This window comes from Callithrix jacchus, chromosome 10 (assembly GCF_049354715.1).
Source record: "Callithrix jacchus isolate 240 chromosome 10, calJac240_pri, whole genome shotgun sequence".
Lineage (NCBI taxonomy): Eukaryota > Metazoa > Chordata > Mammalia > Primates > Cebidae > Callithrix > Callithrix jacchus.
In genome coordinates this window covers 18,280,930-18,307,485 of record NC_133511.1, presented here as the reverse complement: position 1 = coordinate 18,307,485, position 26,556 = coordinate 18,280,930, and the positions used below count along the sequence as shown (strand labels likewise).

General features: G+C 54.7%; 1 protein-coding gene across 50 annotated transcripts in view; it reads right to left on the bottom strand.

Annotated features, from left to right (window-relative positions):
* Positions 1-26,556, bottom strand: part of PHLDB1 (pleckstrin homology like domain family B member 1) — a 51,912-nt gene that overhangs the window by 12,207 nt on the left and 13,149 nt on the right. For 4 of the 50 annotated variants that reach the window (XM_078339626.1, XM_078339628.1, XM_078339635.1 and 1 more), the window contains exons 5-17: positions 20,592-20,717; positions 16,661-18,003; positions 13,549-13,821; positions 12,983-13,123; positions 12,741-12,878; positions 9,451-9,606; positions 6,034-6,144; positions 5,782-5,871; positions 3,326-3,496; positions 2,726-2,866; positions 1,183-1,323; positions 936-1,038; positions 456-500 (exon numbers count right to left, since the gene is read on the bottom strand). In XM_078339626.1, the coding sequence (XP_078195752.1) occupies positions 456-500; positions 936-1,038; positions 1,183-1,323; positions 2,726-2,866; positions 3,326-3,496; positions 5,782-5,871; positions 6,034-6,144; positions 9,451-9,606; positions 12,741-12,878; positions 12,983-13,123; positions 13,549-13,821; positions 16,661-18,003; positions 20,592-20,717 (2,979 nt within the window). Of the gene's footprint in view, positions 1-455; positions 501-935; positions 1,039-1,182; positions 1,324-2,725; positions 2,867-3,325; positions 3,497-5,043; positions 5,188-5,781; positions 5,872-6,033; positions 6,145-9,450; positions 9,607-9,950; positions 10,080-12,740; positions 12,879-12,982; positions 13,124-13,548; positions 13,822-16,660; positions 18,004-20,591; positions 20,718-23,694; positions 23,860-26,556 lie in introns of those variants that run through there. The other 46 variants (XM_035264768.3, XM_078339632.1, XM_078339637.1 and 43 more) reach the window with 28 other exon arrangements.

Genomic DNA, 26,556 nt, shown 5'->3' with positions numbered 1-26,556 from the left:
CACACAGTCTGGCTTCAGTGCTCTTTTGCATCCTGATTCCACACAGGACACCAAACCTACCCAAGTAGTGCCCAGGCAGCATGACAGCCAGCTGGCTCCAGCTCACAACCAAGGCCTAAGTAGGTCTTGGCAGGAAACATGCACCCACCCTGCCTGCTGGAGAAGGGAGAAGGAAGAGATGGCAGAAACCCCATGAGCACCCACAGTGCCAGTGCAGACCCCCCTGCGATGCAGAAGCAAAAGCCACAAAAGCAGGAAAGAAGGCAGGGGAGACATGGGAGAGCACAGCTGAGGCAGAAGAGAGGCCAGCTAGAGGGGCGTGGCCAGCAGATACCCCAACCCAGCTCAGCCTGGGACCTGCCTGCAGGCAGGGGGGCCTGGGCAGGACAAATCATGCTGATGCCAGGGCAGGGGCTGCCTGGCCAAAGCAATGCCCTCCATGACCAACATTCTACCTGCTGGGTCGTCGGTTGGAAGGGGCTCGGCGGGAAGCGACTCGACTGGCGTGGGGGACCCCGGGCAGAGGGTACGGTAGAGACACAGAGGGGGTAAGAGGAGAGAGAGGCACAGACATGGGCTTTCAAAACAACCGAATTGCACACAAGCAACAAGGACTCTCGGGTCCCCAGAGCCAGTATCTCAGGCAACCATTTCTAGAAGTCATCAAATCCATCCCCTGCCTCCAGAGAGGGTAATGTCTAACCCAACTCAGGTCCACAGGCACCTCCCTTATTGGCGAGCTTCTCTAGGAAAGATGTCACAGCCCCCCAGACCCTTAGTCTCCTGCCCTGAAGGCTTTTGTTAAATATCCCAGAAGCTCTTCTTTAGGTACCCAATCTAAATCCTTTCTGGTAAGGAAAAACATCCTGAAGAAGGTGTGAGCATGGAGGAGGGCCCCTCAGGAGAGCAGGTGGGCTGGTGGTGCCGTCACTCACCCTTCTGCTGCAGAGCTAGCTGGCGCTTGGTCTCGATGTCCTGGAGTGTGGCTGCCAGGTTGCGAGGAAGACTGCCCGTGCCATTTTGGGTGAGTAGAGCACTCTGCAGAGGAACGGAGCATTTGGACCTGGGCTCAGAAGACCCTCAGCGCCATCCCCAAGGCTTTTATGGGTGGTCTTGGCCTCTCCCCAGCATGGCAGTCTCCATCCCCTGCCACGTGTGCAGCCCCACCCACTGTCCTCAGACCTTTGGGGAGGGGCTACGCCCCAAGGTAGCCACGCTGAGCTGGGAGGAGGAGGAGGACGAGCCAGAGGAGGAGGGGAGGGGGCCACTCCGTGTCCGGGGAAGGGGGCTGGTGGCCTCGCCATCCATCTTGGAGCGGTAAACCTGGAGAGAAAAGATAGTGCCCAGTGACTTCTGGCTCCCCCATTGGCCACCTCCCCCATGTCACCTCATCTGGCTGTGATCTGAAGTACCACCCTGGCACCAGTCCTCTGAGGCCTTCTGGCTCTGACAACAAGGTTGAGCCTCCTGAGCCAGCCCAATGGCCGGATGCTATTGGCAGCTGCCAATTCTCCTTTCCAGGCTGCTCTTCCCCGGGCCAATCCCTAGCCCAACCCTGGGTCTAAGAAAAGAGCTGTAAACAGACCTATGCAAGGATTTAACATCAGTCAGGCAGGTGCAGGAGACCAACCAGAAGCTGAGTTCCCTCTGGTCCTAGCTCAGCCACTAACAGGCTGTGGGACCTTGGGCCACACACCTCCCTACTCTGGGCCTTGACTTCCTTATCTGCAAAAGAAGTGGGTAGGACCAGACTAAATAATTGCCAAACTCCCCTGAAGCACCAGCATGCAGTGAATATGGCCTTTAGAGTCACAAAGCCTGACTTGGCATCAACTCTGCTACTTCCTAGCTGTGTGGTCTTGGAGAGATTACCTATCTTCTCCAGGCCCCAGTGTTTCATCTATAAAATGAGAGTTCATTTACCTCAAAGGCCTGTGGTGGTGATTAAGAGAATCAAAACATGTTAAAGCCTCTAACCGGCAGGGTACACAGTACAAGTATTATAGGATCAGTCTCCTCCCCAAGGAAACATGACATGTTAGCTGAGGTCACAGTCTTACAGATGCAGTGCCTTCATTCAAGGTATGATCTTAAATGGTAAATCTCAGGCACTGCAGCAGGTCAGTGAGGGAAACCTGGGGAAGACTATCCCAGCCCCCTTCCCACCCCATGGTCAGTTGCTTGCTGCAGGCTCAGATAGGCCCACATCCTCCGTGGCAACCCTCAGAAGGCTTGGGCTGTCACTTCAGAGTCTTTGCCCCTTCTTTTCTGCTTCCAAGTGTCACCCCTGGAGAGACTAGGAGAACAAAATACCGGCAGTTCTCCCAGGACACACTAGTTCCAGTTGCAACAGGCCCAAGAGCGTGTCAGGTCCCCAGATTGGGTGAGAAGCTCTGGGTGTGGGGCTGCCAAGCACAGGCCAGACCCACAGCCGGGCTCAGCACAGGGCACCAAACAGATCCCAACCTGATCACAGCTCCAGAACCCACTTCCACTAGACATTCATCAGATAGCTTTAGACTCAGGAGGCTGGCCCTCTGGTTGCCCACATGCCAAGATGGCTGCCCATGGAGTGACCCTCTCAGGGACCAGAGGCGCCCTCATTGCCCTTGCTGGGCTGAAGCCTCTGCTCAAGGTGGTACTGTGTGGCTGATGGATTGGCAGGAGGTATCAGAGTGAACAGGTGCAAAGGCTGGAATTGGACGGGCTGTGAAGGAGGGGTTACCTGCAGCTGATGGGAAGCTTTGGCAGGCAGAGGCGGGGGAGAAGAGTGAGGGGAGGCTGCAGCAGGGCCAGTCCCCAGCCCGGCCATCAGCTCCTGGTACCACTGCTCTAAGTCTACAGCAGGGAGCAGCAGCTTCTCCATCTGGAGGTGGGAATGGGAAGGGGGAAAAGGGACAGGAGAGGAAGGATGGAGAGGAAAGGCCAGGAAATAAAGGGAAAAGAAAAGGCAGGAGAAGGGAGAAAGAAGAAAGAAGAGGAAGAAGGAAGGGGAAGGTTAAAGGAAGGCCATCAGGGAAATGGACAGGAAGGTGAAGGAAGAAGGGAAGAAAGGAAGGGAGAAAGGAGAACGTCAAGAAAAAGAAGAGAAAAACAGTGAGACAACAGTTGCCCTGATGTACTAAGGGCAAAGAGAAACAGTCAGGGTACAACTTGCAGACCATAGACATGTGCTACAATGAAACCAGGCATCAGACAGAGCTTGCAGGCACTGGGCACTCCCTTTGGGCTGGCCCAGAGCCAAGAGGCCAGGTGAGCAGGGGCAAAACACACACGGAGCACACCAGTCATGGGTGGGGGTAGCAAGAACTCACAGACCACCAACCTTGGGTGAAGGCGTGATGGAAGCGAAGGAGGAGGAGGGCAGCATGGGAGGAAGGCAGGTGGTGGGAACCAGGTCCCGGGAGGCGGAGGCCCAGGGAGGAAGCCCTGGCACAGGGGCTGGGGGCATGGGCGAGGTGCCCCGCATCACCTTTAGCTGCTCAAGCGTCACGTACTTGGGGCAAGGCCAGACGCAGGAGGGAATATAAGAGGTTAATGGGAATAGAACACATGAGATGGCCCTACCCACAGGGGAAGTGGGGGAAAGGGCAGGAAGTAGACAGCCTGCAGCCTAGAAGAGCCAGAGTCCTCTCAACTCAATGCCCTCATCCTAGAGCAGAAGGCCTGCCCCTCCCCGGACCATAGGAGCTAAAGAAAGCTCCCAAGGCCCCAGGGAAGAAAAGACACCACTCCCAACCTCCCCTTCTCCCTCACTGTCAAAGACAGACCCTACTATCTGTCCCTCCAGCCCCAACCAGGCCCAAGGGAGGAATCTAGGTCATTCATAAAGAGGTCCTTGGGCATTGGTGGGCACCCTTGATGGCTGGTACCTCACTGTCAGGCAGGGGCTGAGCAAGCACACTGGGGGAGGTGGCAGAAGCATAGGGAACACAGCTGGAAAACTTCTGCCAGAGTCACATATTCCTGGGGTACCCAGTGAAAGGAGTAGGGGTGGGCAAAGAAGGGGTTAAGCGGGTTCAACAAGGTGCCCAACACCCCAAACTCCATGCCAGGCCCCAGGGCTGTCACTCCATGTCAATACAAAATCCAAGGCAGGGGTGGGATGCCTACTATGCCCATAGATGGCTGCAGGGAGTGATGGAGACCAGAAAAGGGCAGCAGAACCAACTGTCTGAAGGCTCCTTTTGCCCTCCACTTTTGGAGCCACCTTGGCATCCAATCCTGCCCCAGGCAGACCCTGAAGGCCCATGTCTTAATTCGCCCTGGGCTGTGGGCGGGCAAAGAAGCCCACAGAAGGCCTTCTAAGGTTCACTGAGGATCAGAACCCAGCTCCCAGAGACCCCATCTGTCTCCAACAACCTGGGCATCCCCAGTGGGGTACACGCATGCAGCACCGAACACCAGTCACACCATTCCCCAGGACCCCCTCACACCCTCTCAGCTCAGGTAGGAGCTAGAAACAGGTGAGGGAAGGTAGAGACATCACCAGGGCCTTAGCAAGGAACAGCTAAAAGCCTGGCAGAAAAATAGGCCCACTGCCCAAGGTGAATCCTTGGAAAGATGCCAACACATTCAACTGTGGGTTGGGAGAGCAGGGACTGTCGTATTTATCACCTGTCCTTAGAAACTGAGTTTATCTAAGGGCGCTGGGAACATGGTAGACCTCCACAATGCATGCTAAATCAAAGCACAGGATCATAAGCGTGCCCTACCCAAGGGGCCCATCCAGACCTAGCTCTAGAACCAGGCTGTCCTCTGGGGTCATGAAAAAGGAAATGAGCCAGAGGGTCCAGCGTGTTGTGAGAACTGATGATTGGCATGCAGAATATGGGCAAATTCATACGCAATTCAATGGGCTGCCCAGGCATTCTATGGAATGGTGGCATGGCACGCTCACACACACTCTCCCAAACGCTGGCCAGCCAAGAAATTATCACCACATGCCCTTCAGCTAGACCCTGGAAGGAGCTGTAGGCAGGGGCTCAGCGGGCAGCCAGGCAGGCAGTGGGCAAAGCAGAGCACACAGTTAGCTGTGATTACCTCTTGTGCTTTGGGGCAGAGAAGAGTGGAAGGAGGTGGGGTTAAAGAGACAGAGGAGGCCCCAGCCTGAAGAGACCCTCGGAAAAGGCCCAAAGCCTTAGTCCCCAGCCCCATCTCTGAGGAGTCAGAGATGAGCAGCTCAGCCTACAGAGAGGGGGCATGGTGAAGGGCTGCATCCCTCACACTCAACCCAGCTCCCCACCCCAGACCTAAATTGTGTAGTGAGGCAGGGAGGGAGGCAAAGAAGTTGGTAAACCAGATATGCTCTATTTGGAACTCACTCACCAGACACACAGACCTGAGGAAGAACCACCTATGGGGCCCCAATGTCCTCTTCTGAGACAAAGGACTAACTCAGGACTGAAGCCCAGGAGCCCCAGCATCAGCACCCCTAGATCCCTATGCTCCCCTTCGAGGTGAGTCCATCCAGTCCGGCCACTACCAAACCTCTGAGCTGTCTGCCCACCCAACACAGGCCCCTGAGTCCCCACATATATTCAGCCACCAAAAACAGTGAAATCAATGGGCTCCTGGGAGCCCAAAAGGCAACTAAATGAGGCAGCCAGTAGCCATAGAAGGTCAAACCCCAGAGTCTGGGGCCATTCCTCCTCAAATCTCTCCCATTCAGGAAGATGCCCCCACACCACCTCAGCCATTGGGGTGAAAGTGCCCTATGTCACTCAGAGCCTGCTGGGACACCCCTTGGGCCTGAAGCTGGGGCTAACCCAATCATGATACCTCTTTGAGGGTTGATGTGGTCTTCGGGAAAGGCCTGCCCCCTGTGAGTGAGTGGTATCTCCTTTCCAGCACAGTCAGTTTCTCCTTCTCCTGGAAGCCCAGAGTGGCAGAGTGTCAAAGAGGAGTGGGAGCCAGGAGACTGTGTGAGGGGGGCCCCGTGCTCCACCCCAGCACATTTGCACCCCAGCCCTTCTGCACTCCCCTCCCGCTTACCCTACTCCAAATCCCACAGCCCAACCCGAGGGGCACTACCTTTTGCAGCAGCTGTAAGGAAGCATTCTTGTCCCGGGCCAGGCGTTCCGACTCTTGCACAGCCTGAGCCCGGATCTGCCCGGCCTGACTGTCGAGGACGGCCAGGCGCTCCTAGAGGAGATGGGGTGGTTGGTCAGGCCCTGGGGAGACAGGGCTGAGCCCAATGTGAGAACTGGCTGGCTCCCCTGCCCAGAGATTCAAGGCTCAAGTGAAGAGAATCAACCGGCTCTTCTGCTTGGCTTCAACTTACCCTAAAACTCAGGCTGCCATGTGGGCTCCTTCTCTTGCACCTCCCTCCCTCCCTTGACCTATGACCCTGTATTATACACACCACCCAGATCCTCAAATCTCCCTTCCCTCACCCTATGGCTAACGGGTCCCAAAGTCTGGAGACACTCCATCTGCCCCATTCCCCCTGTCCCAACCCCACTTGCCACCACCCGAATCCAGACCCTCTGCTTCCCTGGCCTGGACCTTCTCGCCAGCCTCTGCTTCCACTGTCAACTTCCCGATTCACTCCACACTGTTACAAATATCTTCCTAAGATGACTTTGAGGTGTGTTTGCTTATCTGAATTTTCTAATTTTTCTAAAAAGAAATATTACTTGAATAATTTTTTAAAAATTCACAAGTCAGGTCATATGACTCCTCACTGCACAATCTTTCAGTGACTCCTCAGTGACCACAGGGTAAAGCACAAACTCCTTACCAGGCACTCAGGGCTCCCAAACCGGTTCCATGCTTTGCAGCTCCCCTCCCTCCTACTGCCTCCATGTCCTCTTAGCTCAACCACACTGTACACTCAGCGGCGTGGCTGTAAACTCTTAGGATTTTCTTATATTGCTTCCTTAGGCCAGAAGAGCTGTCCTAACCTTCTCTATAGGTAGAGAGGATTACTTATCATCTAAGACCAGACCAAATGCTACCTTCTCTCCAAAGTCTTCCTTGATGCCACTCAATTTCTTTGTTTCTTCCTCTATGCTCACATTACCCTGTATCACCATCTGCCTTTATTATTGTTATCTGTGAATATATGTGTTATCACCACCACCACACTGCCCCAAATGTAAGATCCATAGCAGAACCCGTATCTTTTCCATCTTTATACCCTGATAGGACTTTTAGCACAGTACTGGCCCAACAATCATGTGCCGAAAGACAATAAAAAGATATTAAGGGGAAAGGATAAGGGATGGGAAAAATGGGCTGGGTTAATCCCAGGAGGGCTTCCTGAAGAAGGTGGCTTTAAACTACCACCCTTAGGAGCAAGTCATGGGAGAGGAAAAGTTAAAGAAGGGAGATGTCCTAAACCTGGGGTCAGTCCAAGAGAAGACCAAAGTAGGCTGGCCAGGTGCGGTGGCCCATGGCTGTAATCCTAGCATTTGGGAGGCCAAGAAGGCTGGATCACTTGAGGTTAGGAGTTCAAGACCAGCCTGGCCAACATGGTGAAACCCCATCTCTACCAAAAGTACAAAAATTAGCCAGGCTAGGGGGCACCTGTAATCCCAGCTACTCGAGAGGCTGAGGCAAGAAAATCACTTGAATCCAGGAGGTGGAGGTTGCGGTGAACCTAGATCAAGTCATTGCACTCTAACCTGGGTGACAAGAGTGAGACTCTGGCTCAAAATCAACAAAAACAACAAAGTAGGCTAGGCAGTAATCCTCACAGCAAGAGTGCCATTTACTAAGAACCCATTAGGAGCCAGTTATTCTGCTAAATGTTTTGCATTTGTTATGTCATTTAATACGTTCCCCTATGAGGCAGCTGCCTTTATACCCATTTTACAGGTGAGAACACCAACATATTTAGGAGCTAAGATCTCTTAGACAGCTAAGTGGTAGAGCAAGGATTAGAATCATCTATTGGAGTCCCAGGGCAGTACTCATGAGCCACTATGAGTAAGAGTGGAAAGGGCAGGGGAGCACAGGGCACCAGGGCAGACAGAGCCTAGGGTGGGACACTGGGGTCTGGGGATGAAAGCTGGACAAGATTCCTAAGGAGGAGCATAGGGAAGAATGTGACACCCCAGGTACCAGGGGCTAAGCCCCAGTTTCCCAGGAGCCAGGATGGGTTTGGGAAGAGGAATCCACTTCTGCCAAGTCCTCCCAAACTTCCTGGAGCTTATACTCACCACAGCCCCAAAGGGAGGAGATTAGCTGATCTACAACTCCCTACTGCATTCCCTCCAGAAAGACAGAGGGAGAGGCTAGAGAAGTGCCCGCCCCTAGCCTCAGTGGAAGGAACATGTGATTTGGGCCAGCAGGCCTGGGTTCCAATTCTGACTCTGAAGCTTATATACTGTGAGGCTTTGGGCAAAATATGTAGCTTCTCCTACTCCTAGTTTCCTTGTCTATAAATTGGGGATAGTAGCACTTGCCTTGTGCTACCATCCTAAGGACAGCATGAAGTAATCTAAGGAAGGCTCCCAGCAGGGTGCCTGACACACACCCTGTGCTTAGGTATGTCCATTTTTTTCCTGCCTTTCATCAGTCAGCCTTATATCCAGAAAGTGCATTTGTAAGACAGAGCAGCTCAGGGAGAGAAGCATGGGACCTGGACTCAAGGAAGGTCCGGCAGCTCGCCACTTACCACCAAACCCAGGCTAGCCAGCAAATCCCCGAAGCCAATTTTAGACACCCCTCCCCAATCTCACCACCCTCACTTCCCCTGCATTCACTCTAGCCAGGAAAAATGTACATGCATGCCTGCGTGTGCACAGCCACAAGCTTCAGCCATAAGAATGGAAGCTGCTTGAGCCATCCTCTCCAGTCCCCTCCGTCACCTTTTCCCGGCCCTTACTAACACATACCTCCTCCCAGCTTTACTCCCCACCCTCACACACAGGCATCTGCCCCACCATCCTGTGGTCTGGCCGAGATGAGGAGCAGACCATCAGTCTTTAGCGTGTCAGAGCCAGCCAGGCCACAATGCCCAATCCCCTTGTTTTATAGCTCAGCCAAGGCAGGGCTGAGCCATGTCTGGAACCCAAATGAACGCCCTATCCAGGGCCCCTAACTGGCTCTAATATCCAGATGTCAACTCTTTCTGTGTGTCCCAGCACTTCCACCAGACAAGAGCTCTGCAAGCACAGGGGGGCAGCCTCCTCCTTCATCTTTCACCGTCCAGCCAGACCAGTCCCAAGCTCTGAATGGGAGCAGAATCCATTTTCCACTGGAAGACTGAGGGGAGTCAGAGCTTAATAAGAATAGCTATCCTTCACGGAGTGCTTACAACAATCACATCCTATTCTGTCTTTACATCTTGTTTAATTCTCACAACAGCCTGTTCTAATTCTCATTTGACATACAAGGAAACCCAGGTACAAAAGACGAAGTTAACTCCTGTGAGGTCATTGCGATTCAAACCCAGGTCACTGGCCTCCAACAGCACGCAGCAAGGAGCGGGGTGGGGCACACCTTCCTCTTGGCGATGCTGCGGAGCAGCTCAGCCTTGCTCCGGAGCAGCCCCTGGCCGGCCAGCTCGCGCTCCTCCTCCACGCGGCTCTCCCGCTCCAACTGCTGGAACTCCAGGTCCTCAAAGAGCTTTGTCTCAGTCTCCAGGGCCTCTGCCTCCTTCAACGACAGTGACAAAGGGGGTTGGGTGGTGCTTGCAATGCCACTCTGGGCCTGGAAGGCCAGGCCACAGGGGCTAGGTGTTGTATAGGGCTGGACCCGGGGAAATTGGGTAAGAAACCTGCCTCCACCCAACTCCCGCTGTACTTGGCCTTGCCCTTTCGCGGGCATCACGGCCTGGAGCGCTGATCCCCCCAGTCTTCCCGGTTCCCTCCAAGCCGCAGCACCGACCCTGGTGTCCAGCAGGTACTCCAGGGGCCAGGCGGTCCCGTCCCACCGCTCTCCTCTCTTCCTTCTGGGGCGTGGCCCGCAGGGGCCTGGGGAGGGGGGGCGGTGGAACTGACCCTTCTCAGCTGCTCCTGTAACTGTTCCCGCACTGACTCGGGGCAGTTATCGAGCTGCGTCTGGAGCTCGGCGTAGAGCGCCTGGCGGGCCTCCAGGTGCCTCCGTCCCGCGGCCAGCTCCGCCCTCTCCTGGTCGGCGGGAGGGCGAGGGAGAGGGCGGGGCACAGGGGAGAAACAGAACACACACTCCTCAACTCCGGCCCGGCAGCGGCGGGAGGGGAGCGCGGGAGGGCGGCCAGGGCGGGACAGAAAGAGGGTCGGCAGCGGGGATTGAGAGAGGAGAAAAATAAAGCCTGGAATCAAAGAGGAGTATAACCAGGAGAAGAGAAAGAAAAGAGTAGAAAGGGAAAGTGAGGAGGGAAAGAGGTGAAGAGGAAGAGGGCCCAAGGCCAGGAGCTGAAAGGTAACAGCACTCGGAGGTGCAGGGGATGGGGTAACACAGGCAGAGGTGTGAGGGCAGGGCACAGATTTTGGTCTCCTGAGTCCCTGGAACTGAAATTGTTGGGTAGGTCCTGAGAAAAGGCCCTCTGCTTTCTCCAAACCAGTCAAGGCTGGTACATTCTGCATCACAGAATTAGAGCCTCCAGCTCTCATCCCTCCCCTTCTACCACAGCTCAGAGACCAAAATTTAACCCAGGGAAAAAGGGCAGTGATGGTGAGGGTTAAATCCAGGGTTGATGGTGAATCAGGAGCGGAGGATGTTAAAGCAGTGCGGCAGAGGGGACCCCAGCCCAACCCCCTTGGCCTCCCTCCCCTCCTGCCCAGGGTGGGGGTGAGGTGTTGGCCCTACAGGCTGAACTTCAGGGATGAGGGCTGCAATTCACTCGGGCCGTTGCCATGGAAATAAGAGTCCCAGGAGTGGGTACAGAGGGGGTGGACGATTCTGTCTGGGGTGAGATGACACCTCTGAGGGCGGGAAAGGGGACGAGGGGAGGGTTTGGTGAGTCACCCCTCAAACGACAGGCAGAGGAGAAACTGTGATTACTGATTCCAAAGCCAGAGTGGAGCCATGGGCTGGGGGCAGGGGAGGGAAGCTGAGTGAACTGTCCACACCACTGCCATCACTACCACCGTCAGCACCACCTTCACTATCACAACCTCAAATAACTTCTCTCTTCCCCAGAGAGAAAGCGAAGTCCAGGCCTCCAACAAACTCCAGGTCAGTGGGAAATGAGGTTAGGCAGGTTCCTTCTGGAATGTTGAGCTTTATCCCTGGGAGTAAGGCCCTGTGCTTTATCCCTGGGAGTAAGGCCCTGTGCTGAACCCAGGCACTCCCACCGCTCTACCCCACTCATCTACCCATCCCCAGAGAGGAGGACTGATTAGGCTAGATCCTGGGGTCTAGGCACTTCCCCAACCTTGGACTCAGCCTTTAAAATACCCTGTGTTATAGGTGGCTCAGAGGTGGGGGAAAGAATAGGGGCTACCCATTACCAACCTCTGATGGGTATCTGAATTTGGGAAGTCCCAGTGGAAAGCTAGGAAGAGTGGCTACTATGTTGGCAGAGAGATCCTGTTCAAGCTCTCCAAGGCCTTGTCCACAACTGGGCCTCCTTACTCCTTGGTTCCAGAGAGCAGGTAGGGGAATAGGTGGCAAACAGCCTGCTCTGCTGTGTGGGAAGCTGCCAGGAAGCTTCTTTGGGTTATCTCATGCTGTCCTTAGACAGCAGCTTAAGACAGCAGCCTAGGCATTTCCAATGGAAAGAACTCTTCAGGCTGAGCAGCTCCACAGCCAAGCATTTCCCCCACCCTTATACTCCTCTGCCAATGCCCCCGTGAGTAAAGTTGAGCTAATTCTTGCCAAATCCTTTCTGATCAAAACTCTGGGGTCCCACACCAAGAAAAGAAGGAGGCAGCATTAGAGGGGAGAGGCCCAGGGCATGGAGGCACCCACTGAGTTAGTGCAAAAGTAGGCATGGCTCAGCCCTGCCTGGGTGGCACTGGCAGTTAGGGGCATGCAGAGCCCAGGACAGTGATTAGAGGGAGCGTTAGTGTAGGCCTAGTTGGCAAGCATGGAGTTAATTTGGCACAGAATTTGGGAGTGTGGTTTTGGGGGCCAGAGCCAAAGCTCCAAAAAAAAAAAAAAAAGGGTCAAAGAATTTTTAAGATCCTCAAAATTGAGGGCAGGAGGAAGAAACTCAAAAAATCCAGAAGGAAAATTAAATTCTTGGAAAAATACTGTCAAATCCAGAAATAGATGACCCCTCTCCACTTCAGAGCTTTTGGCACGGTGTTGGGCATCTGGGAGTGGCCCCTGCAGGCTGGCATGAAATCTGAAAGGGGCAGGGGCAGGAGCTAGGATCACCTGCGATGGGAGGCTGCAGATTCTGAAGGCTCAGGGAAGCAGAGGCCCAAGGGCCATCTCCCAAAGATCACAACGTAAGCACCTGTGGCATGCTTGGAGGGAAATGTTCTCCAGACAGTGGGACCCAAACCTGAATCACTCACCAATGTCAGTCCCTTGGGCTGTGCTCACTGCCCAAGAAGGGGCTTTGGCACTTCCTAGAAGGGCCACAAAGGGCCAGGGATGGCGGGCACCCAGGCACCCAGAGGTAGCACACAGGCCCAGACAGAGGAGACCCCAGACACCAGCCTAGCCCCTGGCAGTACCCTCCAAGCTGGGACCTTCCACAGAGGAGGAGAAGTCGTCCTGTCCCTGGAAGGTTACAGAGACCACTTGTACTGCAGAATGTCTGATGAGGTGAGGGGTACAGGGCCCCAGAGAAGACATTTCTCCTTTTCTCCCAGGCCACTGGTACCCAGCACTAAGCAGGGCCAGGTGTCGGTTACCTTGTCCCTCTCCTTCTGGATGCCTGTCTCCAAGGCCACCAGCTCCTCTTGCAGCTGGTCCACTGCCTTCTGCTCCTTCTGCAGCAGTGAACGCTCTGCCTCCCTCTCTCCCTGCAGCAGTGCCCGCTCCATTTCGGCCTGGGGGCAGACACCAGGGTCCCCATCAAAGCAGCTGACTGTGGCCCCTCTCTGGGGCCTTCAGTTGGCCTAGGGAAGAGTCCAGCTAGGGCCTTCATGCTCACCTCTCGGGCTGACTCCTGCAGCTGCTGCTCTAGCTCCTTCACACGGACCTTGAGCTGCTCCACGCGCCCCAGCACCTGAGCCCGCTCCTCCTCCAGGGCTAGCACCTCTCCTTGGAGCTTGGCACTAGGTGCATCTTCATGCTGGAGGGGAGGGAAGCCATCAACTGAGGAAGCCTAGAAGCCTAGAGCCTTTTAGGATCAGACTAAGAGAATGGATCGCCTATTCCTCCAGTCACTTGCTAAGGAACAGCTGGACTGAGACAGGAGGCTACTCTTCCCTTTAAGGAGAGCAATAATGGCTCTGCTGAAGAGAATAAAGATTTACCACTGAGTGCCAGGCCTGGGTGGGGACCCAAGGAAAGGCAGGTCATAAAGCATATTTATAGCTTGGAAAACTCATCAACACCTCCCTTCTCTTCCTTGTCTCATTTCTGCACCTCTGCTCTCTGTTTCTTCCCAAATTTGATCCTTCCCCTCTCTGGACCTTGGCATTCACTATCCCAGCCTCCTCTGCCCCAAGCAGGTCCAACTTCAGCCTCTTTTTCCTGCCCACCCCTCCATCTCACCTCCTGCTGGGTGCTCTCAGTGCTGCTACACTCCTCCTTGAGATTTTCTTCATCTGAGCGCTCCATACTCTCCCACAGGCGTTGGGTGGCAACCCCAGGCTCCTCGCTGCTCCGCCCAGAGGCTCCTGCAAAACCTCGTGAGGGCCTTCGGCCTGCCAGTGCCAATGCTGCAGTGGCCTCCCCAATGCTGGGAAGCTCCCCAGCCTCAGGTCCCCCATCAACCCGGGTGTATTCGGCACACAGGTTCAGGATGGTCTCCAGGCGCTGGCGTTCCTGGGGAGGATGGACAGAGCAGGACATGAAGGGGAGGAGGCTGAGCCCTGGCGGAGACAGAGCCAGGTTCAGTGTCCAGTCAGGAGGGAGAGCAGGGTTACTGGGGGCTAGGGCACCAGTGTCAAGTCAGGAGAGGCCGACCCCAAGACTCAGGGGAGGCAGAGGGAAACAGGGTGCCCCTTCCGTTTCCTGTTCCTTTCTTTTTTCAATCTACCCCAGGACAGGGCTTCCTCATGGACACACAGGAACATACCAAACACATAGGGAAACACACTTTTAAACAGACTACTGACCACAATGAGACACAGATAAACTCAGGTGCTCATGCTGACACAGGTACACACAGATTTACAGACAGAAGGACACACTGACATACCAGCACTGATGCACAGGCACACAAGGATATATGTGCACTGGCCCTGCATTAACAGGCAGGTACAAAGACACCAGCCCTGACATGCACAAATGCACACTGATGCACACTCACAGATAAACACAGTGTGGCACACAGACAGGTGGGCACCTCTGCAGACAGACAGGGCTGGAAAACAGACCCACGAGCCCACAGGGACCTGACACCCAGCCACAGACCCACATGGAGAAGAGGCGGACCGAGGACACGGCCCTCTTTGTCCCTACCTCAGCTCCAAGTTACACTTAGGCAGCCCTTGGCTGTTTATCAGCAGGATGGGTTACTGCCAGTCCTTAAATGCCCGAGCCCATGAGTGAGTACTCCTGGGGCCTACCACTTAATCCATCCCCCTCCACATACACACCCACCCAGATACAGTCACCTCTCAGGGCCTAGGAGGTAAAGAACGAATGATACAATCACATTCCTGATCTTCATTGCCGTCTTCTGCAGGCCTACCTATATGCCTGAAGACTGGCTTGTGAGGCTCCCATGGCTCTCTAGGGTCCCTCGACCTCCTCAAGTGTCTCTCACCACTTAGGATTTTGGCCATGAACCCAAACCACAGGAAGTGGAGAGAAGGCTGGAGAGGTGTTCGCATACACTTACCCAGCTTTCCTCCTGTTGCTTGCCCAGTTCCATGGCAAAAAAAAAAAAACAGGAACAGGGCCTCAGCACCCAGGAGGCTCAGTCCGTGCCTCCACCCCTGCTCCAGGACCCAGATAAGCAGACTGGTTGAGGTGGGAGGGGCAGGGCGGGCAGTGTTCAAGACTTAAAGTGGCAGGTGGGGCAGGTCAGGACTGGTGGTAAGGTATGTGCTTATGTATGGGAACGGGGCTGGAGAGACTGATGGAGGAGTTGGGGGAGGCTGTGCCTGCCACTCTGCCTGTGCCAGGCTCACTGCCCCCTCTCCAGGATGAGACCCCAGCTTAGACTGGCCATGCATTCTCGTCTAGACCAATGCAAAAACAGATGAGGTGGATCCCACCTCATCTCGCCCCATCCAACACAAACACACAATCCTATATATCCTCATCCAAAACTGTCCCAACCTCTTCCAAAAGCATCTCCAGACACTTCAGTTATGGTTCTCATCAGTTCTGGTTCTCCTCCTCAAACCAATCCCAGGGTTCCTGCCCACCTCCCAAGGAACCCTGTTCTGCTTGCAAGGGATAGAGAGCCGAATCCATTCTGCTGTACATGGGCTCGAGTGTGTACACACCAGCCAGAGCCCCGTAAGCTCCCCGAGCTATCTGGGGAATCCCAGCCCCCACCCAGTTCAGATGCCATCTCCAGGACAGCTGCCCAGAGCCACACCCAGCCCCTGCACGCACCCACATGCATGCACACAGACACACAGTCGTAATGACACAGGCTGGCTAACGGTCAGGCTATGGTTGTCTGTCCTGCTCTGTCCCTCTTCCCTGACACCCACACTCCCAGATGATACTGCCTGGGCCAGGGCGAAAAGCTCCCAATCACCTGCCCACTTCTGGACACTTGTAGAGTACCCAGAGAGAGGCCAAAGAGAAGCAAAAAAGAAGGACAAGGGGCTTTTCTAAAGAACAAGTCTCAGCCAGGCACAGTGGCTCACACCTGTAATCCCAGCACTTTGGGAGGCCAAGGTGGGTGGATCACGAGGTCAGGAGATTGACACAATCCTGACTAACACGGTGAAATCCTGTCTCTACTAAAAATAGAAGAAATTAGCCAGGCGTGGTGGCACGTGCCCGTAGTCTCAGCTACTTGAGAGGCTGAGGCAGGAGAATCGCTTGAACCCAGGAGGTGGAGGTTGCAGGGAGCCAAGATTGTACCACTGCACTCCAGCCTGGCCAACAGAGTGAGACTCTGTCTCAAAAAAAAAAGGAAGAACGAGTCTCAGAAACAGTCAGATAGACAGAAGACCTGGGTTCCAATTCCAGCTCTGCCAGAACTTGCTGTGTGACCTTGGACAAATCCATTCCCCTCTCTGAGCTTCAGCCTACTCATCATCATCACCCACTTCTCAAACTGGGAGGTGTGAGGACTTATCATATGGAGGAGTTGGGGGAGGCTGTGCCTGCCTACAATTTCCTAGGTATGCCAAAACATACCTAGGAAAACTCACTCCATAGGTATGTTTTCCTAGAGCTTCACTGTACTCGAGTAAACAATGTAAAATTTAATTTATACATTAAAACAAACGCTATGTTGAATAAACACAAAATTAGCAAGAATTTAAAATAAAGCCTTAGAGATCTCAAAGAGACTTCTTCTTCAGGGCACCAGAACCGTAAGATGTTGATCACTGAAGTGTATCTTGAAGGTGGGGAACCTTGAGAAACCCAAGCCCTGTTTGAGGGCCCCTCCCACTCTGCTAGCTGGCCTGCTCAAGCCCTGGCAGAGACTCTGCCATAGACAGTGGCAGCCTCCCTGGCACCTGCTCACCAGCCTCTCCATCTCCTGCTCCCGGAGCCGTTCTTGGCGCTGTCGCCGGTGGTACTCCAGGAGGTCATCCTCATTGTCGCTGATCTCTGTGATGCTATTTTTCCGCTCCCTTGTGACAGGCACCCGCAAGTCCCCACTGGAGAGCTTCCTTTGGACACAAGGACTCTGGCAGGGTGATGCCCCAGTAAGAGAGCCCAGACTGAAGGCTGGGCTCAGCCTGCCACTGAAGCTGCCCTTTCGGGGTGCCAGAGACTCACCCAGTGTGGGTGAGGGGCTCCGTGTCCTACGGCCCCGTGCCCCCAGTGTCAGGGAGAAGTCCTCTGGTGAAGCCCCATGGGCTCCCCAGCGCCGGGGCCGAGGACTCTCTGCTACTTCCCTGCTTAGCTTGGGATCTGGGGTGGTCCGGGTGGGCAGTGGGGAGAGAGCTCGTCGGGACAGAGATGGGCTTAAGGGGGGGAGTTCTCGCATACTGTCCAGGCCCCGCCGGCCCAAGCGGGGACTCTCAGGAGGCTGCAGGGTACGGGTGGCTAACCCATCTGAAAATGTTCGGCCCACCAGTTGGCGTGAGGGGCTGGTTGTCAGCACCCGCTCACTGCCTGGAGGCTCACGGAAGGGGCTAGGAGGGCGGTCCTGGAGTGTGCCAATCTTGTTTCGGGGAGCAGGGACTGGAGGCTGAAACTTGAGGCTGCCAGGAATGCTGGTAGGTTGACTGCGAGCACCAGAAGCTGGGTATTCACTCAGGCTGATGGCCACCACAGGCAGCTGCCCACCCAGCCGGGGGCTCTCAGTGGCTCTCCGGGCCTCCGCCAAGACAGTAGCAGCAGGGCTGTCTGTCAGCAAACCCCGGAGGCCAGGGCTAGGAGGCCTCTCGTGGCCTGCTTTCCTGCTCAGCCGAGGACTCTCGGAGCGAGCACCACTTGGGCGGGCCTGTGGGGGCTGCAGGGCCAGATGGTAACTAGAGGAACGGGCAGGCACCAGTGGGGGCACTGAAGGTCCTGGCTCTTGCCCACTAGGTGAGTGACTGGCACAGCTTCCACTGCTGGCTGGTGAGGAGAGTGGAGAGAAGGCTGGAGAGGTGTTCTCATAGCTGGAGCCCACAGACATGGCACCAGGACTGGTTGGTGGGGACAGCAGGTAGCGCCCACCATTAGCCATCGGCGACAGTGGAGAGGTTGCGGCAGGCTTCTTGCCGGCAGCTCCAGGCTCCTCTAGCACCAATGAGTCCATGATCTCTTGCAGGTCCTTCTCAATAGAGCTCACCAGGGAACTGTGGCTGGCACAGGCTGAGGGTCCCCGTGTTGCAGGCTGTGGGGTATGGTTCCCATTCACCAGACTTTCTGACTCTGCAGGAGGGAAATACAAAGGTCTTTGACTTTAGGGAGCTGCATATACATAAGAGCCAGGGCACTAGCCCACGTCCTCCCAGCACAGTGAGGCTAAAAAGGCTCTGGAGAAGCCAGGAGACCTGGGTTCTGGCACCAGCTAGCTCTGCCACCGACCGCTATGCAACCTTAGTCACATCATTTGTCCTCAGTTTCTCCTTCTGTAAAGAAAGGGAATCGGCAGGGCCTTCCTGCCTGTGGCCAGTTAACAACACTGCCAGGAACTTCTAAGCCTATTGCTGTCAATTCACCCCAAGACTAGACTCCTCCCTGCCTTGGTTTCCCCAACATCCTATATCTCTCCTCAAGAAGGGCAGGTAGACCAGGAGCAGTGGCTCACACCTGTAATCCCAGTACTTTGAGAGGCCGAGGCAGGCGGATCACTTGAGGACAGGAGTTCGAGACCAGCCTGGCCAACATGGCGAAACCGCATCTCTACTAAAAATATAAAAATTAGCTGGGTATGTGGCTAAGGTTGCATAGCGGTCAGTGGCAAATGTCTATAATCCCAGCTACTCAGGAGGCTCAGGCACAAGAATTGCTTGAACCCGGGAGGTTGCAGTGAGCTGAGATCACATCACTGCACTCTTGCCTGGGTGGCACAGCAAGACTGTCTCAAAAAAAGGCTGGGGTGGCTCACGCCTGTAATCCCAGCACTTTGGGAGGCCGAAGCAGGCAGATCACCTGAGGTCAGGAGTTCAAGACCAGCCTGGCCAACATGGTGAAACCCCGTCTCTACTAAAATGCAAAAATTAGCCAGTCATGATGGCAGGTGCCTGTAATCCCAGCTACTTGAGAAGCTAAGACAGGAAAATCGCTTGAACCCGGGAGACGGTGGCTGCAGTGAGCCGAGATTACGCCACTGCACTCCAGCCTGGGCAGCTGAGTGAGACTCAGTCTCCAACATAATAATAAAATTGATACAAAAGAATACATAAAGGCTGGGCATGGTGGCTCACACCTGTAATCCCAGCACTTTGGGAGGCCGAAGCAGGCAGATCACCTGAGGTCAGGAGTTCAAGACCAGCTTGGCCAACATGGTGAAACACTGTTTTCACCAAAAATAAAAAATTAGCTGGGTGTGGTGGCAGGCTGTAGTCCCAGCTACTCAGGAGGCTGAGGCAGGAGAATCACTTGAACCCAGGAGGCAGAGGTTGCAGTAAGCCAAAATCTGGCCACTGCACTCCAGCCTAGGTGACAGAGTGAGACTCCATCTCCAAAAAAAAAAAAAAAGGGCTGGCAGGTGGACTTTACACAAAGAAGATGGGTGCCTGCTGCAGACTGGCCAGAAGTGCCAGGGCCTCCCTGTCTAATAGAACATCAAGGCCTTCCAACACAGGAACCAGAGGCCCAGTGGTTAAAAAAAAAAAAAAAAAAAGCCTCCAGGGCTGGGCGAAGGGTATATGCTGCACCACTTTGTCCAATCAGAGGTAGGGGAGGGAGCTGGTGCTAATGGTTGCTTCCTGGAAGCCAGGCTGCCAGCAAGGAGGTGGAGCTCAATGCCTCCAATTATCCCATTAAGCCAAGCCAGCAAGAGCCTGCTTTTGCCATGCCCTAGCCCGAGTCAACCATACAGGAGTCCCTGGAACCACTACCCCAAACAGCTAAGGGAGCAGCATGACAAGGCTGGGGTGGGAGCAAGGTAAAATTAACTAAGGAGTAGACTGGGAACCGAGGCTTCTGAGCCCCCAGGGGACTGGAAAAGATCGAGGGTGGGGAGAAGAGAAGGGAAAGCCTTTGCAAGACTGAGTTTGGATCCAAAATTAGGGGGACTGTATGGGATACAGTCAGGCGGTTGCCATGGATACTGGTGACCCCAGTAACCACTCACCATTCTTCAGGTCTCCAGGCTATACACTAAGGCTGCTGATACCACCCCACTAGGTGTACCTGACATCCGTGTCTATCTGCCCCAGCACCTGTCATCCCACAGCCATCTAAACGCCAGTGCAAAGTCTGAGGCAATAGACCCAATAATAGCCTCCTGGTCTGCACCCCACCCCCTGTGCAGCTGGGCTGAAGGGGCCTGTGTTGGTTCCCCAGAACAATCACCAATTCTCTTCTGGGGATCAATAATTCACACACAAAATACAGCTGCTCCACTGAGTCATCAGTGGGCATGGCAAGGACCAAGGGGGTTGGGCGAGGCCCAAGGACATGATCCCCACTAGAGTTTACAGGGAGTTCGACCTAATGCTTCCTTCTGCCCCTCAGGATACCCTAGAGGGTGAGGCTCCGTGTAGCAACACAAGTGGGCCAGAGTTCCAGACACTGAGTGGCATCTGCCAGGACAGTGGGGTACAAGCTGGCAGAGCCTGCCATCCCTCAAGGCACACGATTTCCCAATTTTAGCGGCAGCACTGATGGCCTTGGTTAGCTCCCAGTGGCCCCACTGCCTGGCATTCTCCACCAGCCCATGGCAGGTGGCAGTGAGCCCAGACCTTAGGTATTGTCTTGCCCTAATATTCCAAGTGTGGCTAGAGTGAGCAAGGAGGAGGACTGCTAAAGAAACACTACCAACCCAACCTCCTGTCCCCCTAGGTACTTACCAGGAACAGGGCTGTAGGGGGGCCCAGGGGCTCGGCCCCCTGCTGGAATCATGCTCTTCATCCACTTGGCTTCAGCCGGGTGGTTAAAGCGAAGGAAGGTGGACTGACCCAGGCACAACATGCAGCCTGCAGAAAAAGCAAACACTTGGAAGGGCAGGCAGGGCTGAAGCTATCCCACCTCACAGCACTAGCAGGTTTACCTTGGCTCTGAAGACTCATCCCCACCTGCTCTCAGAGGCCACACAGTCCACACCTGACCCTGCCTATGCTTGAGACAGGCACCTCCAGGGCTCCACAGCACAAGACAGAGTGGAAAAAGTCCCAAGATCTGAATCCTTGCCCTAACTCATCTTCTTACTAGCTGTGAGATCTCTGGGTGAAGTCACTTCACCTCTGTTATCTAATAAGAAAAATGGGGACAATACCACTGATCTTGCAGGGTTAACAGACAGCGTATGTGAAAGTACTCTGTTGAAATTTGTTCAGAGAGGCCGGGCGTGGTGGCTCATGTCTGTAATCCCAGCACTTTGGGAGGCTGAGATGGGCGGATCACCTGATGTCAGGAGTTCGAGACCAGTCTGGCCAATATGGTGAAACCCTGTCTCTACTAAAAATACAAAATTTAGCAGGGTGTGGTGGTGTGGGCCTGTAATTCCAGCTACTCGGTTGGCTGAGGCAGGAAAATCACTTGAACCCGGGAGGCAGAGGCTGCAGTGAGCCGAGATCTCACCACTGTACTCCAGCCTGGGTAAAAGAGCGAGACTCCATCTCAAAAAATATGTATACATATGTTCAGAAAACACAGACACCCCTGTCCCCCAATCCCAGTCTGTATTCACGATCCATCTATCTGCCCCTTGGCTAGAAAAGTCAGTCTGAGCGGCAACAACTTCCAGGGTCACACACACACAGAAAGCTCTGAGATAGGGAACCAGGGAAAAACCATGGATCAGTCAGATGGTCTAGGGCGGGTCCTGCATTTGCTCCCACTCTTTATTGTTTTATGGCCTTAGGAGAGCTGTGCTCTGTGAGTCTAGGGAGCGACCACCACCTTTCTTTCTGACTAAGCACCCTCTGCATGCTCCTTAGTCTCCCCTGGCATCAAGCCAAGACTAGGCCACTGGGTCCAGCCTCAGCCAAGCACATTCCCAGGCAGTAGACGCAAGCCCAGTCCTGCCCAGGAAGTGTGAGTACATGGAGGGGGAGGGCATGTGGGAGCTGGAAAATGTAGCCAGGGGTATCAGGAGTGTGCACAGTGGCAGGTGTGCCCATAGGCGCCTAAGCGTAGCTGGCAGAACTCCACCTCCTAGCCACACCAGGTGCTCAAGGGCTCCTGCAGAAGATGCTATGTTTGGAGAAGCCGGAACCCTGTTGCTCTTTTACCACCAACCCTTCTAATTTGTCCACACCGCTGGCCCCTAGCCTCAGCCTCCTGTCTACCCAATCTGGTGCCACTTGGCACCCCAAGCTTCACGCCAGTTTGAGCTAAGACTGGCAGAGAAGTCTACATTCCTGGACGCTGAGACAGTTTAGCTCAGGCAGGCTGCAAGGGCAAGGGGCATCCCAGGCCACGTGGGTACCCTGGCAGGTCCCTTAATGAGAAGCTCCGGAGCCTGTTCCTGGGATCCTGGGCATTGCTCAGGTTGGGGGTTTAGTAGGCTGAGAAGCCCATGCAGATAACCATAGTGGATAAAGCCACTCACTATCCTGGCATACACAAAGGCCCTCCCAGGCAGCCAGACACCAACAATTCTAAAGGCGAGAGGGGGAGCCTTCCCTGTCAAATCACCAGAGAAGAGGATCCCAGAGTATTCATAACTGAATAAATAATAGCCAACCACACTGTCCACCTAATTACAACCACAGCGATTTCACAAAGAGCCCTGTCAAGCCCCTCCCCCTCCTTTTAGTCATTTAACAAGCTTATTAGTGATGAGTTCACAGGGTCTAGACAGACCCACTCAACCCAGGGTCGTGGGATCAGGAGCCTGACCACACAGTCCAGGCTGGGAAGAAGGTGGGGAGTCTGGGTGGATTCCAGGCCAGTCGTGCCAGGCCCACCCAAGAAGGATGTAGGCATCTAGGGACCCTCCACTTGGGCCCCTATAGCGGTGTGTTTTCTGCCCCCTCCTCAGCCCTTCACCTTCCCCCACTTAAGGGGGTGTGGCCTTGCTGCCTTTGGGCTATAAATAGTGATGCCAGGCAGCAGAGCTGGATCCGTATTAATAGAGTGGGCAGGAGGGCAGGAGGACTGAGAGCAGCCCGGCTCCTGCCCAAATTAACTTTCTATTTGCATGCAGGGGCCTCAGCCATTGCCCCAATACTGGCCCCTACAGCCCCGAGGGGTCTGGTCAGCCTGTTTCTGGGATGAAGTCTCCTCTCTGCCCACTCCCACCTCATGCCCTCAAAGGCCAGCCCTTTCAGGGAGCCCAGGAACCCCTGCCCAACCTGCCAAAGTCATGGTCAGTGTCCCCCATGCCCAGAGGGGATCAGGGCCCAGCTGTGTGCAGGTGGGTGGAGGAGCTGCACATCTGGAGGGAAAAATTAGGCAAAGGAGGTGAATCCTGTCTCTCAGAGATGCAGAGGAGAAACAGCAACACAAACAGGCTCACACTCATACACACTCATAGTAACACAACAGACTCATGGGCGTACACGCTCACACTCTCAGAGCTACTGTCACTGTCCTCCTGGTCACACAAATAGAATGGATTGGCCAAAGGGAGGCTGAGTGAAGAGTATATGGGAGGAAGGGCCTTGGTCCTTCCTATCAGAGACCCTCCTTGGCCATAAGGTAGACTCCCTCATTCTAACCAGGACCCTTTAACCCATCTGAGGAAGGGGGGTCCCACGGAGGGGACTGTCGGGAGTGCTGGGGAAGATAACGTTTACCCGGTTGAGAAGTGCCCCCAAGCCCAGAATCCCCATTTAGAAATGTTCGGGAAATACACACAATCGAGTCTCACCGCCTCCAGCTCCCAAAGAGGGTCAGGGGACCCCTGCCCCTCCTCCCGCCCACCCTCCTCAAGACGCCCCTCCCAGCCGGAGCTTCTCCAAGCTTGGCTGCTTGGGGGCTGTGGCTGGCCCGGGGCTGAGGACTCACCGCCGAACCCGGACCTCCGGACCGCTCGCCCCCGATAGCTCAGGCCCTCCAGGTGCCCGGCCCGCCCGGGGCCTTTGAGGGGGCGGGCCGACCTCCCGAGCCGCCGGCTCCGGGCTCGGAGCGAGCAGCGAGGCAGCGAGCAGCCGCCAATGCCCAGGGAGGGGCGGGCCGGCCACCAGCAGCGGGGGAAGGGAGCCAGGGAGGGAGGGACAAAGGAGAGGAGGAGGGGAAGAGGAAGTGATGGAGGAGACGAGTGGGGAGCTGGATGGAGAGGGCGGGGCGGGAGGATGCAGAAAGGGAGCCAGTTTGGGATCCTGCACAGGGGGCAGGAAGAAAAGTGGGGCGGGAAGGAAAGGTTCAAGGGAGGTGACTGAGTGAAGGAGAGGTGAGAGGTAAATATAGAGGCCAGAGAGTGAAAAGCCAGGAGGCAGGAGTGGAGCCAAGCGAAGGACAGGGTCTCATTCCCAGCCCCCTGCAGTAAGAGGTCAGCGGCAGCCGCCGGGCTGACCCACTGTATCACCTTGGGTCAGTCACACCCTGTGGCCTAATCTGGCTTCCTAATCTACAGAATGTCAGCTCTGACATTCCATGGATCCATATCTGAGGGAGAGAGGGAGAGGAAAAGAGCAGGGGCTCTACAGGATCCTGCTAGGTCACTATGTCCTGCTCTGGCCCTCAAGCTGCCACTGTAACAAGGTCACCCTGGGCTGGGAGTCTAGGCCAAGGCAGTTCTCTATACAAGGCAAGCACTCAGCCCAGCTCCTGTCTCCACCCTAAACACCTCCTCTTCAGTCCCCACTCCCCATAGCTCAACCCATGACCCTTTCCAGCCACCCCACTCCCCGAGCCCCTGGAAGCCAGCCCATGCCCCAGCCACAACCTCCAGTTGTGCTAGACCCAGCAAAGAGCCCTTGGACCCCAATAAGGTACCCATCCTACTTCGGAAACAGGTATCTGGAGCCCCCAGGGTCAGGCTGAGATTCTGAGTCAGACCTAAGTTTTTTGCTTTTTGTTTTTTTGAGATGAAATTTCACTCTTGTTGCCCAGGCTGGAGTGCAATGGCGCGGTCTTGGCTCACTGTAACCTCCACCTCCCAGGTGCAAGCAATTTTCTTGCCTCAGCCTCCCGAGTAGCTGGGAGTACAGGCATGCGCCACCATGCCCAGCTAATTTTGTATTTTTAGTAGAGAAGAGGTTTCTCCATGTTGTTCAGGCTGGTCTTGAACTCCCGACCTCGGGTGATTCACCCGCCTTGGTCTCCCAAACCACTGGGATTACAGGCATGAGCCACCGTGCCCAGCCCAGGCAAGTATTAATACCTACCATCCAGCCAGGTCCCCCAGAGAGTTCCTCTTGTTCCAGGGACCTGGCCTCTGCACACCAGAGCCTTACGGGACACACTGTATGCACTCAGCAGCTCACACAGCCTGTCACAGTGTCTCTCAGATACACACCACTTGCTCAGTCACACTGACACTACCTCAGCTCTGCATGCTTTGAGTCACGCAGATATCCTCATTAAACACACTCTCTGTCCCTCACACACCTTTATTCTCATGCACACATCCCCCCAGACAACGCCTTTTAGTTACACACTCACGCAGGCATAGCTTTCCTTTCACTCAGTCCCTGGAGAAACTCTGAAATAAAATCAACCTCTTAGATGAATAATCAGGCAAGTTTTCCATTCTTGCTGAACAGCCCACTCACCCACGCTGCCAACTATATGTATGCACATGCACATGCTCACCTGTGCACATGCATCGTACTCCCTATTCCCTTCTTTTTATTTTTTTTTCTGAGATGGAGTCTCGCTCCATCACCCGGTCTGGAGTGCAGTGGTGTGATCTTGGCTCACTGTGACTTCCGCCTCCTGGATCCAAGCAATTCTCCTGTGTAGCCTCCCGAGTAGCTGGGACTACAGGCATCTGCCACCACGCCCAGCTAATTTTTTTTTTTTTTTAAGACAGAGTCTTGCTCTGTCAACAGGCACCAGGCTGGAGTGCAGTGGCACAATCTCGGCTCACTGCAATCTCTGCCTCCTGGGTTCAAGCAATTCTCCTGCCTCAGCCTCCCTAGTAGCTGGGACTACAGGCGCGCATCACCATGCCCAGCTAATTTTTGTATTTTTTAGTAGAAATGGGGTTTCATCATGTTGACCAGGATGGTCTCAATCTCTCGACCACGTGATTTGCCCGCCTCAGCCTCCCAAAGTGCTGGGATTACAGGTGCTAGCCACCGCGCCAGGACAATTTTTGTATTTTTAGTAGAGACGGGGTTTCACCTTGTTGGTCAGGCTGGTCTCAAACTCCTGCCCTCAGGTGGTCCACCCACCTCGGCCTCCCAAAGTGCTGGGATTACAAGCGTGAGCCACTGCGCCCATCCTCTTATTCCCTTCTGAGGAAAAAGGAAGAACTATATAGGGTCAAATGCAAAATCAGGGGAAGCTTTAAAAAAAAAAAATCTCTTCAGGAAGAGTGATTCATCAGTCTGGAAACTGTGATGGCCAGCTGGATAGACCTAGGCAGACAGAGAGGATGCCCGCCAGTGAGGAACAGGGCAGGAGGCAGACACAAGTAAGTGAGAAGCTGAGCGCCTTCGCTCTGCCCTCCTTCCTTTGAGTTTTATTAGTCAAGATCGTTATCAGTCTCAGAACAGAAAAAGTTTGAAGGTTCCACTCCCAATTTACAGATGGAATAACTGGGTGGGAAAAAAAGTGGCTCAACGTCCTGGATCCCAGAGAGGCAGCTGGATAACGCGGGAATCCTGGCTCCCCAGCCACACTCCTCTGCTGGCCCTCACACAAGCCCCTACAGCTTAGGGAATGAAGGAGAGTGGACACCAGGGCTCAGAGGAAATGCTA